Here is a 14,090-nt window from a genome sequence, read left to right on the forward strand (position 1 = left end):
TCGCTGTGTATGTAGGTCAGTAGCTGCAGTCAGACAGCCTCTCTCTCTCTCTCTCTCTCTCACCCAAAGGGCAGTCATATAAAAGCGGCCTAAAGCAACTCTAAACCCAGGGCGAGACTTAAGTAATGCACTGATCTCCCAAATTATTTCAGTCTAGATGGGAAAGAATATAGGACGTCAACTGCACTTCCATAACAGGGCGATGTGAGGCCACACAGCAAAAACAGACTCAACATTGTATGAGCTAGCATATTTAAAGCCCCGGGGAACATGACACACGCATATTAAATGTGGTGAACAGGTGTGCAATGATGCTTCTACAATATTGAGAGCACTGTTAAACAGTCAGCTGTGGCTATTGTGCAATTGGTGGACATCAGAGTATCAATTATTCAGCATCACTAGACAATGGCAGACTTGATGTCAGCAGGCAGCGTGTTAACTAATCTTGTGACTTGAGTTCATCATTAAACATGAGGCCAACAGGATAACCAAGTAATGCTTTATTTCACATTTAAGGTTGGGACAGAAAGTGGATGTTCCCAATGGTAACTTCACAGTATTTAGGTAAACATTGTTCCCCACACTCATGCAGGTGAAAAATGATGTCGTCTCGCACACATTTGTACAACGCGAGACCAGACGTTTACAAAATACAAACCCGAAATGGAGGTGATCATTGAGCATAAATGCAATTATCAGCTCATTTTAAGAAAAGTTTACATATAACACACAAGGATTTCAACAAGTCATCCAGTAAATTCTATTCTAAATTCTTATCTAGTCACGTTTCACAAACACCTAATTGTTACATTTATACATGTGAAGTTAGACCGGCTTTAAAACAAATGCATTCCCGAGTGTTGACTGTGACTTGTTTGATTGCATATTTACGAACGTGTGCTACGTTGGTGGTCAAGGTCCCTGAACTCATCGCGTCATATTTAATGACATTTTTTCCAGCAGGTCTCAAGTGAGGTAACACATGAAATAAGTGGCGAAATCTGTCACTGTTTTTTCATTTATGCTTGGAATGAATTGAGTACTTGAGTTTGTAGCAACAATAATAAGAAGATTAAGATTTGAGGTGTGTTTAGGGAGAAAAAAAAGTATTACAAAATATAAAAGAGCTTGGTCAAGTTATCTGTACAGGCAAAATAACACCTCATTTTGGTGAAAAGCACATGAAAACATGACCTGGTTTATAAATGTGGTAATTTGTAAATATCAAAACAGCAGTTGTCATATTAGTAGTTTGTGCTTACAATCTTGAAAGTGACAAGTGCAAATAGAACTAAAGTTGCGATGTGTAATAATAAAAAATAGGAAAAAAATGAAAATGAAACCCCGACTTTGTGTAGCTACATGATGCACCACAAACACCATTTTTGTGATCAAATTCATCTACCGATGTGAAATTACAACACCCCCTTCCCTCCCTTTAAAGAAAAGAAAAACATTCAAGGATGCATTCACTGTCTGTCAAATAAATTATATCATGTGTAACAAAAAATTGAAATAAAAAATGCAACCTAAATAAGTTAGTCCCTTAGTGAAGGAAAGAACAATAGGAACAAAAATGTCATTTCTTGGAAAAACTGTTTTGTCACTTAAAAACTTTAAAAAAGGCTTGGCTGTACAATATACAATAAAATTGAAGTTATAAAAATCCATCCATAGAACTGAAAATAAATAAATAGCTGCTTTCGAGCGGCTTTATCCAAACAGGTTGGAGAGAGGCCGTGTTCTCTGCGGGGTGCTGGCAAGCTCGTCCTCTCTCCCTACTTCCCCCGTGTCCCTAAAGGAGGCGCTATGTATAATCTGCGCTCTGTGTCGCCCCCGGTGCAGCCGAGCGTTCAGCCTGCTCAGGGACGACTTCCTCAGCATGCCCCCCTTGGTCCTCCCGTTCGCCAGCGCCTCCTCGGAGGCCCCGGTTGACTGGTTGAAGAGGCGCAGCGGGTTCAGGTTACCTTGGAGCACTTTGGGAAACCTCCATCCGCGTGCCCCGCCGCTGCTGACGTTTGCGATGTCCGACTCCGCCCCCGCTGAGGTGACTACTCCTTGGTCCCGCAGATCTTTTGGCAAGGGTGGGGGGAGGTACTGGATGGCTCGCCTGCCGCTGTAATCCCTCACCTCGAAGTCCGCCTCCCAGTCGGACAGCAGCACGCGCACCACCTGATCATCCAGAAGGACAACGAGGATGCATGTAAAATTTGTCATCTTGGCCTATTACTAACATTTACTGGGCTATATATATGTCATCAGTAATTCTCAACTAGGGTGTCGTGAGAGATCAACAGGCCACAATTCCACTAATGGCAGATGGTATTTTCCCAATGTTAAAAAATGTGCCTCGGGCCAATTCAATAAAAAAAAAAAATAATAATAATAATAATAAAAAATAAAATCTATATATAAAATAAAATAAAAACAAAAATAAAAATTTGCAGTTCAGGATTCAAATGTTCGCAGATTTTGGAGCATATCCTCGGCTATTTGCAAAAAAAGTTCACCGATTAGCTGTTTTTCTGCTTCGGCCAAAGCATTACAAGTGTTACCTTGGAGCCAAGCAACTATGTTAAAGAGAGTTGAGGAGTTTCATGTAGTGCTTTGGCTCCATTTTGGCAGGTGAAACTGTACAGAGTATTTATTGTGATAATTATATAATAGGGCTAAAAGATATTGGGAAAAACGTGAAATGGATGTTGAATATTGCAATATTGATATTGCAATATTCAGTAATATTCAATATTCACTCTTAGAAAATTAATAATAAAATAACTTACATTTTTATATTTTTAACGTTATTTAGTGTTACTAATTCGCAGAAATCAGGGGTGTCAAACTCATTTTTGATTCAAAGGCCACTTTCACACAAATTTTATATCAAGTGGGCCAGACTTATGTCAGTGGCCAAACAAGCTATAAATGACAAAATATCTGCTTTTTTTGGGGTGCAAATAATTATAAGCACATTCTGAACATATTCATTCCCATTATCTTATTGCAGTCTGAAATGTTTTAACAAAAACGAGGACAAAATTATTGCATCAAATTGAGTAACAGGTACATTTCAAAATGTCATTTAAGTGGTCATGACTCATCCGTGCGCCCTCTAGTGGACAAATTACCAACAACAGTTAATTTGAGTAAAAACTGCAGTTTGTGGTCTGTCCTCACAGGCCAACAGCGGTCCACGGGCCGTATGTATAACACCGCTGCCCTAGAGAATGTTCACCAATTGGATGGCGATGCACATTTAAGGTTGACTGGTCAAAGTAGATAAAAGCGTACAATTATATTTTTTCGATCTATTGCGCAATATAATATAATATAAACTTTTTTTGATTATGCATAGAATTTTCACACAATACAAAAAATGAGTTAAAAGCAGTTAGCGCGTCTGCCTCTCAGTTCTTCATTTCTGGGTTTGAATCTCAGCTCCAGCCTGGTCAGCATGTTTGCACGCATTTTCGCCAGCTACTCCTGCTTAACTCCCGCATTCCAAAAACATGCTTGTTCGTCTCACTGGAGACTTTGCCTAATGGTGCGAATGTGAGCGTTGTTTTGTCTATACGAGCTCTGCGATTGAGTGGCGACCAAGCCAGAGTGCAACCCGCCCCTTCCCCGAAGTAAGCTTGGATAGACTCCAGCTCATCTGCAATCCTAATGAGGATAAAGACGGCTATAGAAACGCTTGCTCTTTGGCATTCCTTGGCCAAGCATAGTTACTAGTTTCGGGTTTTGTTTATTTAGAATTCTTACTTGTTTTTATTGTTCTTAGCTTGTGTAGCGTTACATCACAGTACAGCACTTTGGCCACCACTGTTGTTTTAACATCTTCGAATTGGATCAGACTGCGACTTGTATCACATGACCAGTTCGCATTTCTTACCTGAGTGTGTCCATGCATGGCCGCCAGGTGCAGAGGTGTGTACCCGGCAGCGGACCTCACGTTGACGTTGACGGGCACGCCGTTGTCCTTGGCGAACGTCAGGAGCTGGGAGAGGAGCTCGGCCTTGCCCTGCTTGGCTGCCCAGTGGAGGCAAGTGAAGCCGGTGACAAAATCTTTCTTGGCTACCAGGCCGGCCTCCACGGCCAGGAGGGGCTGCAGGCTTTCCCAAAGGCCGTCCGAGGCGCACAGCATCCACTCGTGCTCCATCGGGTCCAGCGTCACCGAGGCGCAGTCGTCGTCGGTGGCCGAGGAGAGGAGGGACGCCGAGTCGCCATCGCTCCTCATGGAGTCTCGCAGGCGAGGCCCTCGATTGATGAGAGACCGCCGAACCTGCGAAAGGAGATGAGACCAAACATTTTTTTTTGCATATTTTCTGTCAACGCCAACCTCACTCACATTGTAGACTCACCTGAGGAGAACAATTCATCATCAGCTCGATGAAGTTCCTGCGACTCCCTTTGGGTGTGTTGACGTCAAGATTGTGCTCCAAGCCTTCTATGGTGCTGTCCTCAGACAGGCAGCTGGTAAGCAACGCCCGCTGGGACACCCTGCGAGACCCTCGGACTTGCTGGCTTTGGGAGCTGGCGGGATGGTCCAGATCGGGGACCCCGATCATGGGAGCCGACTCGCGTCGTCTTCTGTCCCTCAGCTTTACCTCCACATAAGCGGGAGTAGCGTTGATCTTGTTAGACTGGGACGGGTCGGACTGCTTGGCATCATCCATACTACAAGAAGGCATACTAGAAGCCCCTAAGAATCCATTGAAAAATGTTTATATAAAGTATATATTGTGCAGGTTTTTGGAAAGTGTGTAACCATGCAAGCGCAAGAACATGCCAACTCCACACAGCTAAACACTCATTGTGCTGCCTAGCCCGTATTCTAAAAATTCAATTACACAGAGAGTGCATGAGAACATCACAAAGGAGGATTGGGGCCACATGCAGAGAAACAGGTAGAAAAGGATTGTGATGTCACGCGATATCCGTAAAAACTATTTACTTTGTCACTTTAGCCGCAAAGCTGATATCGACCGTTTTTATTTGGTGTATTTAACTGCTTAACATATCTTGACATGCATTTCAAGGGGTGGGAAGTAGGGCTGTGCAGAGTGAACTCTATTTGCACGTTGTGGGGTATGATATTGTCTAAAATCAACATTAGGGCCACTAAACATTAACGTAAATCAACAAATGTTAATTACACATAAAACTGAATGCAATACGGTCAAGCGACAGGTTGTAAGTACACCAACAGCCAAGAGAACGCGGTTCGATCACCACTCACCTGTTTGCTGTTTGTTGTCAGGGTTGCCGCTGACGAGATTGTTGTTGTCCGGTGTTTCGTGCACGTTTCCGTTGCACTCGGTCGCGTGCTCGTGGTTGTCTGCGTCCACGCGCGTCACGGTGCGCGCGACACAACCCTCCTTCAAACGCACATAATTCACGCCGCTTTCCACTTCCACCACCCCGAGCGTGTCCACGGCGCGTTTCAAAGCCTCCTCCTCCTTTAGCGGGTCACTTCCACCGCCCCACGTCGCCGCGAAGTGATCGATCAGCTCCATCTGTTGGACTCTCCCTCCTCGCTCCATTAGGAAGTCATGTACGGCTTGGACCGTGCACGGGGACGCCATCATTATCATCATCCAATCAAAGCGATTAATTACATGACACCAGAACGTTTGGAAATGGGTCCGTTGTTATTTCGCGGTGGTTGACAGCCGATGACAGCATCTTCACAGGGCCTCCTCCTTTCCTCCATCATGGGCTGATCAGTTTCGAGCCATGGCCGATAGGGGTCGCACAATGCTATTAATCTATCCCGTCATCGTGTTACATTAAAGTACTTCAAGTAAATTTGGGTTGTACATTTTCGTGACAAATTAACTTCATATTGTCGTACTCGAGGGAGGCGACATTCTGTATAATATGTTTATTTTTGCTTTGAGTTATACGTACCATGAAATTATTAAAAAATATGTAAAACATTTATCAACTTAAGCATGTTAGATTCTAAAATTCCCCACACTTTGATAACTTTGAACGCAACATTGTATAGGACTGTACCAATTTTAGAAAAATGGGGGGGATCATGTAAAATGGGTTTGATAAAAGCAATATATCGAGCATTTTCTCCCACAATTTTTTTATTTAAGGCACAACTTTATTATACAAATTGATAACATAACATGTACCTCCAATTATATTGCATTTAAGAGGATTCACAGAGACCACTCGAAACATTAACCTGTCTTCTTAACTTGGTCTAGTCTGGCCGTGGTGAGACAGTCCCATTCAGGAGGATTCTTCGGGAGAGAGAAAAAAAAAAGAATTTGACTTTCAATATAAGTTTACTGTATTCTGTCTCGCACCCGCGAGGAATTGTACATTTCATCGAAAACCATGGCTTCTTCCGATGTTGCTCGGCAACCGGTTCGTATAGATCTCTTTGTTGTTCGCTCTAATAACAATCATAGTCGAGCAGGGAGTGTCTGCTACAATGAAGTTAGCTAGCCGCACAACTAGCATAACTTGTCTTTAGCAAGTGAAGTAACGCTCCCGTTCAAACATAACCTAGTTTGTTAACACTAATCAAAATGCGTGGATCTAACTCACGTAATTTGCACGTGTCCACGACAAATGTAACGAATACAATTGTTTACTCATTGGCCCACAAACGTACTACCAAGAGGGGCGTTAGCTGCATGAAAGAAGCAATCACGTCATCCAACTGAACTGACTTCTGTGAAGTTTGGGAGACGTTGGCATTTGTAGTGCATTGCACCTAAACAGGAACGATCAAAGTGATCAAGCTCCTTTATAAATCTCAAAGGGATTCATTTTGCCCCCTAACACAGATATTTGATCAGAATGTATACAGCACAGTGACACTATATTACATATTAACATTACATCGTGCACTTTTATATTCACTTTCATTGTTCGGGCAAATTGCACACATAACAGGATATTATGAGACGTTGTTATGCATCAAGATGTATTTACTTAATCTTTGATGTACATCTTTTTTCTTTTTCTTTTGCTGCTGTGTTTTCAATTTAGTGGAAGGTTACGACTAAGCAGGTTTTGAAAACTCATTGTGTGTGTATGTTGTGTTTTTTTTTAGGGTCAGGGTGACCGGCCTCTCTCCCTGGCAGGCCACGTTGGCTTTGACAGTCTCCCAGACCAGTTGGTCAACAAGTCCACCGATCAGGGATTCTGCTTCAATATCCTCTGCATCGGTATGCTGCCTAACACTAATACTATCAAAAAAAAAAAAAAGGACAGCAATGTTCACAATTAAGGAAATCGTGGGAGGAAGATATGACTAATGATGTTTTTTTTGGAAGACATTTATTTACCCGAAAAAGGTCATATTCAGAGCAAACTGTAATCATATTAAACTGTGGGGTTTTGCTACTTTAATCATCCCATTGTTGACATGCATACATTTTAATTGGAGTTTTGTCAGTTTTCTAATGGCGGAATCTGAGAATTTTTATAACTAGATGACAAAAATCCCACTTTTGGGCTCCAGTGGAAATGTGAGTTACGATATGCACACATTTATCACTGGGTTTGAATAAATACATCTGTAAATAGACGCTGCCTTTGTTTTGGAGTTTATAAAGAATGTTCTGAAAATAAGGTTTTAATGGAAAAAGTTTTAAAAATTCTACTGGTGATCATTTTTTGGGACAAAGTATTCTTCGGCTTAGGTGATCATTTCTTTCTGTTTCCAGGTGAAACTGGTATCGGCAAGTCCACCCTGATGGACACCCTGTTCAACACCAACTTTGAAAACTTTGAGTCGTCCCACTTTGAGCCTGAGGTGAAGCTGCGTGCTCAAACCTACGACCTGCAGGAGAGTAACGTGCGACTACGCCTCACTGTGGTCAACACAGTCGGATTCGGAGACCAAATGAACAAACAGGAGAGGTCAGCGGCTCGTCGGGTAGCGAGCGCGCGATTTGCGCCCGCCCGGCGCCACCATTAACCGTCGGTCGTCTGTCCGTCTGTCTTGTAGCTTCCAGCCGGTGGTGGACTACATCGACAGGCAGTTTGAGAGCTACCTGCAGGAGGAGCTCAAAATCAAGCGCTCCCTTTTCAACTATCACGACTCGCGGGTCCACGCCTGTCTGTATTTCATCTCCCCATCGGGCCACTCCCTCAAGTCTCTGGACCTGGTCACCATGAAGAAACTGGACAGCAAGGTACGCTTGTTGTGACTGGGCTGATGCTTGGAAAAAATGACGGGTCAATGTCAAATTTCTTTCCAAGCAGAGGGATTATCTGCGCAATTCTCAGCATACCAAAAAAATGTTTTGATAGCAGCATATTACTCATCCTGGTAATCATGTGTTTTTTCTGTTTTAGTTTTTTTGTGAATCACTGTGGTTCAGCAACAGTTTTTAGTGTCTCATGGTCGATTAGTCCAACATTAACATCTGATTAAAAATATATAAATAATTTTGTCTACCTTTTAAACTCACTGCAAGGACTAATACTGTTTTAAAAATATTACTAGTCTCCCATGATGAAAGTAAATTAAAGATAACTGTGCTTCCATTAGCTTTAATTAGCTCATTCACTGCCATAAATTCAACAAAAAAAAGATTATTAAAAATTCGGGGCATCAGGCAATTACATTTTTTAATTGTAATTAATCGCATGACTTCACTAGTTAACACATGAATGTATCACAAATTTTATATCTGTTCTAATTAAGCATACAATAAAAAAAATCTAGATTTTCATACTCTTGTTAACAAAAGTGGAAAAACCTCTTAAACTAATAGAAATAGTTAAAACAAAATTTTGACCTTTTTATAGCTGTCAATGGCAGTGAATGAATTAAAAAAAGATGATAAAAAATTCGGGGCTTCAGGCGGTTCAAATTTTAAATCGTAATTAATCGCATGACTTCACCAGTTAACTCGCGATTAATCACAAATTTTACATCTGTTCTAAATGCACCAAAAAGTTTTTTTTATAGGTTTTTATACTCTTGTTAACAAAAGTGGGACTTTTTTTAAACTAATAGATTAGTTAAAATACATTTTTGACGTTTATAGCCGTCAATGGCAGTGAATGAGTTCAAATGAAAGTGACATTTGCCAACATTTTATTTCTTATCACTGCAAAAAAAAAGACAAAAACGTTACTTCAGTCGCGTGTATTCAATATTTGGCAAAATCCTCTTCCTAATAGTGTTTGTAATTAATCTGAGTGATTATCGATTAAGGCCGTATTACACACGCCAGTTCGCACAAAGTGGTCAAGCATTCAGTGAGTATGGAAAACAACACGTAGAGCAAAAATCATGCTTTTAGTTGCTCGTCGAATGGAATGGCAGCCCTCTGAATCGTAAACCTTGAGGTGGTGAGCCGATTCCCTCCACATGACTGCCGAGGTGGTCACAACCTTTCCCATGCTCTCTTGTGTGTCACAACCGGGAAGTGGCAGTAGCCCAGGATTTGCGTGTGAAAAGAGTCACACACACACACACAAAAAAAGCGTTGGAATGTCGCCCCACACATAACACACACACACTAGAGTTGTTCTTTTGTGTCACTGTACAGACAGACAGACGCAGAAAGAGACATTTGTCGAAGAGACAGTCAGCCGCGCAGTTTGTGTTGTTTTGTGCGCTGCCTTCACTTGTGTCTGTTTTTTTTTTTGTACGTGTCTGACCTCGAAGCTGTAGCAGCAAAAACATTCCTCTGTTTGGCAAAATGACACACACAGACAGACACACACACACACAGTGTGGAATGTGTGGTGGATAGGACAGCAATGTGGGTTGCCGAGACCTAAAGAACATCGTTACACATTGTTTGTGTGCTTGCTTCTGTTGTTGAGTGTGCCTCGTTAATGCAATATTGAGCCGCCTCAAACGCTAAAGTGTTGACTTCAGTGCTGCTGAAACAACATGCTTGACGTTTCGGAAACTTTTTCATTTGAACTAGAATCATGTGTTGTTTTTTGGCAAAAGCTAGAATCCTGGTGGGTTCTTGCGCCATTTGTTGCTGTAAGTCCTTGTTGGGGCGTAAGGAAGCTGCTTGTTAAACGAGCAAAACACACATTAGTTGGCTTTTTCTTCTTTTTTCTTTTCCTTCTTCTTCGACTAATTCTTTTTTTCTACTACTTCTTCTACTACCACTTCTTCTTCTTTTTTTATTTATTTATTTTTTTAAATTCCAGACTCTAATTCAAACTAACTGAGCACACAAACCAGAACGGTGCTGTCAAACAAGACACAAGAAAAAGAAAACACACAAAACAACAAAAAAAGCAAAAGGTACTATTAGACCATTTGTTTTTGTTTTGTTTTTTTGTTTTTTTCCGTTCTGGTTTGAATTGGATGTTGGAGTTTGAATTAATAAAGAACTTCTACTTCTTCTTCTACTATGCAAAAAGTTGATAAAGTCCAGACTCTTTATTGATTTTAGTTTTTACAAGAGAGCAGGAGATTTGGATAGTTTTTGTGAGCTGTGGACTGTTAACGGGGTACTGTGCGACGTGAATGAGGAGGCGCTATGTTTTAGTGATGTTCTGATGTAAAAGCATTTTATTTTTATTTTTATTTTTTTAATCTATTTATTTAATTGCGCTTGCCGAGCTGTGTGTTATGAAAAGAATGTAAATAAGTGCGGCAAATAAATGTCATTTTTCAAAATCAAAAAAAATCTTTTTCTTCTTCTTCTACTTCTTTTTCTTCTTCTACTACTAGTACTACTTCTACTACTCTTCTTCACGTCATAAGTCATTTTAAACTAAAAAGAAAAACGTCGTTTCCGCAGTTAGAAGGAACCCATTCGCTGCCGTCAACACGATTAGGAAACGGGAATTTTGGATGCCAGTCTGAGCACTCTTGGTTTCTGTAAAAATACATTTCCTACCCAAAAATGTGACTTGTACTCTGAAGCAACTTATATACGTTTATTTTATTTATAGTATATTTTTATTTATTTGTATAAAAAAAAAAGTATATTTTTTTATTTTTTGTGATGCATTTTTTTTGGACTGGCGCGCCTGGCAGGTGAACATCATCCCCGTCATCGCCAAAGCAGACACCATCAGCAAGAGCGAGCTGCACAAGTTCAAGATCAAGATCATGAGCGAGCTGGTGAGCAACGGCGTCCAGATCTACCAGTTCCCCCTGGACGACGAGACCGTCACCAAGGTCAACACGGCCATGAACGTAAGCGCGCCTCCGTCCGTCCGGCCGTCCGTCCGTCCGGGGCCCCCTTCGTCGTCGTCCAGTTGTTCATTTGTTGCGGGTGTCGTTCAGGGCCATCTGCCTTTTGCCGTGGTGGGCAGCACGGAAGAAGTTGCCGTGGGCAACAAGATGGTGAAGGCTCGTCAGTACCCCTGGGGGATCGTCCAAGGTGGGTTTGTGGGGGAACTTCTTGCAGAATGGCTCTCATCCTGTCTCATAAGAAAAGTAGAGCTTGCACTCCCACTGTTATCTGTCCGCCATCCCATGATAACCCCAACCTGTCCCCCCCCAGTGGAGAACGAGAGTCACTGCGACTTTGTGAAGCTCCGCGAGATGTTGATCTGCGTCAACATGGAGGACCTGAGAGAGCAGACGCACACGCGCCACTACGAGCTCTACAGACGCTGCAAGCTGGAGGAGATGGGCTTCAAGGACACCGACCCCGAGTGCAAGCCCGTCAGGTGACCGGCGGCGCGGCTCGACCCGGATGGTCCTAACAAACAGGCGGTAAACGTCCACGCGTGTGTGTGTGTGTGTGTGTGTGCGCGCGCGCAGTCTGCAGCAGACCTACGAAGCCAAGCGTCAGGAGTTCCTGGTGGAGCTGCAGAGGAGAGAGGACGAAATGAGGCAGATGTTCGTGCAGAGGGTCAAGGAGAAGGAGGCGGAGCTCAAGGATGCGGAGCGAGAGGTTCGAAGCTGACATGCTAACCATCCATTTTTTTTAAACTCAGATCTGGAAAAAAAAAACACATGATTGCTACTAAGTTGAAAAAGGGGTTAGAAGGTTGTTTGGTCTCTAGAACGGTCCAAAAAACTTTCACGAGTGGAGAAAAAAAAAAAAATCAGTTCAAATCCGATTCCCATCCGCCCGCTTTCCCTTTGCACCTTTCAGTTGCAGAGCCGCTTTGAGCAGCTGAAGCGGCTCCACGCCGAGGAGAAGTCGACTCTGGAGGACAAGAGGCGACTCCTGGAGGAAGACCTGAGCTCGTTCGGCAAGAGACGCGCCGCCGCCCAGCTGCTGCAGGCCCAAAGCCTCACCGCCAACGGCAAGAAGGACAAAGACCGCAAGAAGTAAGCAAGACTCGCTTTTCGCTCGCTTTCACTCGTCACAGAATCGTGCAGTGGGGAGTGATCACATTGACACGGCATCTTGAAATCAAGAGCGCCAACTACAGGAGTAAAAAATATAATAATATCACAAGTGCTTCATGAAGCTTCATTTGTCCATCACTAGTGAAACGACAAGTGACACCCCCCCTAAAGAAAAAAAAGGGGGGGGGGGTTGACTTTATAAAACAGTATTAACTCATTCTCTGCCATTCACGGCTCTAAAGTCCAAAATTAATTTGTACTATTTCTATTAGTTTAACATTTTTTAAAACTTTTGTTAACGAGTATTAAAACCAAGAAAATTTGTTTTATTGTACATTTAGAATAGATATAAAATTTGCGATTAATCTTAAGTTAACTAGTGAAGTCATGCGATTAATTACAATACAAAAATAATTAATAAAATGTTTTAATCGTAATTAATCGCATGACTTCAATAGTTAACTCACGAGTAATCACAAATTTCATATCGGTTCTAAATGCACAATAAATAAAAAAGGTTTTCATACTCTTGTTAACAAAAGTAGGGGGGAAAAAGGTAAACTAATAGAAATAGTTAAAATGATTTTTTTTAAACGTTTATAAACGTCAATGGCAGTAAATGAGTTAATAGTTAAAAGTAGTGATGGACAAATGAAGCTTTGTGAAGCACTTGTGATATTTTTTGACTATTCTAGATGACACGCTTGGTTTAAAGATGTAATAGAAATGTAATTGTTTATATTGTTTATATTTAAACCCAGAGCACCATCTAGAGTAAAAAAAAAAAATGCAAGTGCTTCTGTCCAATCAAGGCTTTAGCGCCATCCTGTGTCATTTTAGGCCAATATGGAAAGTGAAAAAATTAATCTGCCCATTTACTACTTGCAAATTATTTTATTTGTGACGTCACCTATTTTGCTGACTTAAAAAAAAAAATTTGCTGAAAAACTCTATAACGCGGTTCACTTTTCACAACCTCGCTGTTTCGCGGATTTTTTAAATTGCAATTTTGCATGCATTTTTTTTTTAAAGTAACGTGCCTACTTTATAAAATTGATAAAGGTTTGAAGATTGAGAATGTTTAAACAAGAGAAATGTGAGAAAATGTAAATGTGTACAAACTGTGTGGCGAGGGGTTTTAGATCCTTAAAACGTTTATAATAAATGTAAAATATTAAGCTAGCTACTTTGCGGATTTCATTTATTGCGGGTATATTTGGAAGCTTACCCCAACGGAAAATGAGGGAACACTATCCTGGTTTTTTTTTCTGTACCTGAAATTCTCTAGAATGCCACAGGATGGCGCCAAAGGACCTGGTTTGGAAATTGTGATTTGTGTGTACCTCAACTTATTTTATGTGGAAGCACATTTCTAATTTGGATCTTGAACTGAAAAAAAAAGGGATATCTTTTGGGACTTTTTTTGACAAATGATCAAATGTTTACTTTCTGATTGTGTTTCTGAAACTTGCTGCTGTAAAACGGTTCTCACCACGTTGCTGCATATTTATTTTTTTTTTTAGTTCCTTCATGTGAAGGATCCAGGAATTGAACTCCAGTCTCACCAGCAACATCATTCTCCAAAAGAAAAATCTTTGCGGCCAGTGTCAAACACTAACCCGAAGCCTCCCACCACCATCATCATCATCTTCATCAACAACACATTATTGTGTTTTAAGTGCCAAAGCTAAGACAATTCATTTTATGCGTACAATTTGCTTGTGGGTTTTATACTTTGTTTTGTGTGTATTCTTTTTATGTTATTCTCCATGATACCTCCTTTTGTTGTTTTTAAGCTCCTTGTGGTTTTAGAGGCTCTCGG

The 14,090-nt window shown here is 41.4% G+C and overlaps 2 protein-coding genes across 3 annotated transcripts in view; one reads left to right on the plus strand and one right to left on the minus strand.

The window, feature by feature from the left end:
* Positions 1-486: 486 nt before the first annotated feature.
* sowahca (sosondowah ankyrin repeat domain family Ca) lies at positions 487-5,740 on the minus strand. The gene is made up of 4 exons (XM_086090358.1): positions 5,243-5,740; positions 4,365-4,705; positions 3,896-4,285; positions 487-2,175 (listed from the first exon to the last, which is right to left on the minus strand). Exons 1-4 carry the CDS (start codon positions 5,598-5,600, stop codon positions 1,717-1,719), a joined length of 1,548 nt encoding a protein of 515 aa, XP_085946484.1. The 5' UTR covers positions 5,601-5,740; the 3' UTR covers positions 487-1,716.
* A 491-nt stretch (positions 5,741-6,231) lies between these two features.
* Positions 6,232-14,090, plus strand: part of septin10 (septin 10) — an 8,532-nt gene continuing 673 nt past the window's right edge. Inside the window, exons 1-10 of one of the 2 annotated variants that reach the window (XM_086091631.1) lie at positions 6,232-6,387; positions 7,082-7,196; positions 7,698-7,893; positions 7,982-8,168; positions 10,997-11,158; positions 11,249-11,345; positions 11,469-11,637; positions 11,732-11,864; positions 12,069-12,247; positions 13,792-14,090. The exon at positions 13,792-14,090 is cut by the window's right edge and continues 673 nt beyond it. In XM_086091631.1, the coding sequence (XP_085947757.1) occupies positions 6,358-6,387; positions 7,082-7,196; positions 7,698-7,893; positions 7,982-8,168; positions 10,997-11,158; positions 11,249-11,345; positions 11,469-11,637; positions 11,732-11,864; positions 12,069-12,247; positions 13,792-13,804 (1,281 nt within the window). In that variant the 5' untranslated portion in view covers positions 6,232-6,357 and the 3' untranslated portion in view covers positions 13,805-14,090. Of the gene's footprint in view, positions 6,388-7,081; positions 7,197-7,697; positions 7,894-7,981; positions 8,169-10,996; positions 11,159-11,248; positions 11,346-11,468; positions 11,638-11,731; positions 11,865-12,068; positions 12,252-13,791 lie in introns of those variants that run through there. The other variant, XM_086091632.1, reaches the window with a different exon arrangement.

The sequence above is a fragment of the Leptonotus elevatus genome, chromosome 12 (genome assembly GCF_054856555.1).
Source record: "Leptonotus elevatus isolate MCC_2025b chromosome 12, RoL_Lele_1.0, whole genome shotgun sequence".
NCBI classification, from domain to species: domain Eukaryota; kingdom Metazoa; phylum Chordata; class Actinopteri; order Syngnathiformes; family Syngnathidae; genus Leptonotus; species Leptonotus elevatus.

Excerpts from the sequence above, each read along its gene's own strand:
- sowahca (XM_086090358.1), bottom strand. The coding sequence starts at position 5,600 with ATGATGATAATGATGGCGTCCCCGTGCACGGTCCAAGCCGTACATGAC. Across the intron at positions 4,286-4,364 it reads TGATGAATTGTTCTCCTCAG|GTTCGGCGGTCTCTCATCAA; the intron begins GTGAGTCTACAA and ends CTCCTTTCGCAG. Across the intron at positions 2,176-3,895 it reads CCATGCATGGACACACTCAG|GTGGTGCGCGTGCTGCTGTC; the intron begins GTAAGAAATGCG and ends CTGGATGATCAG.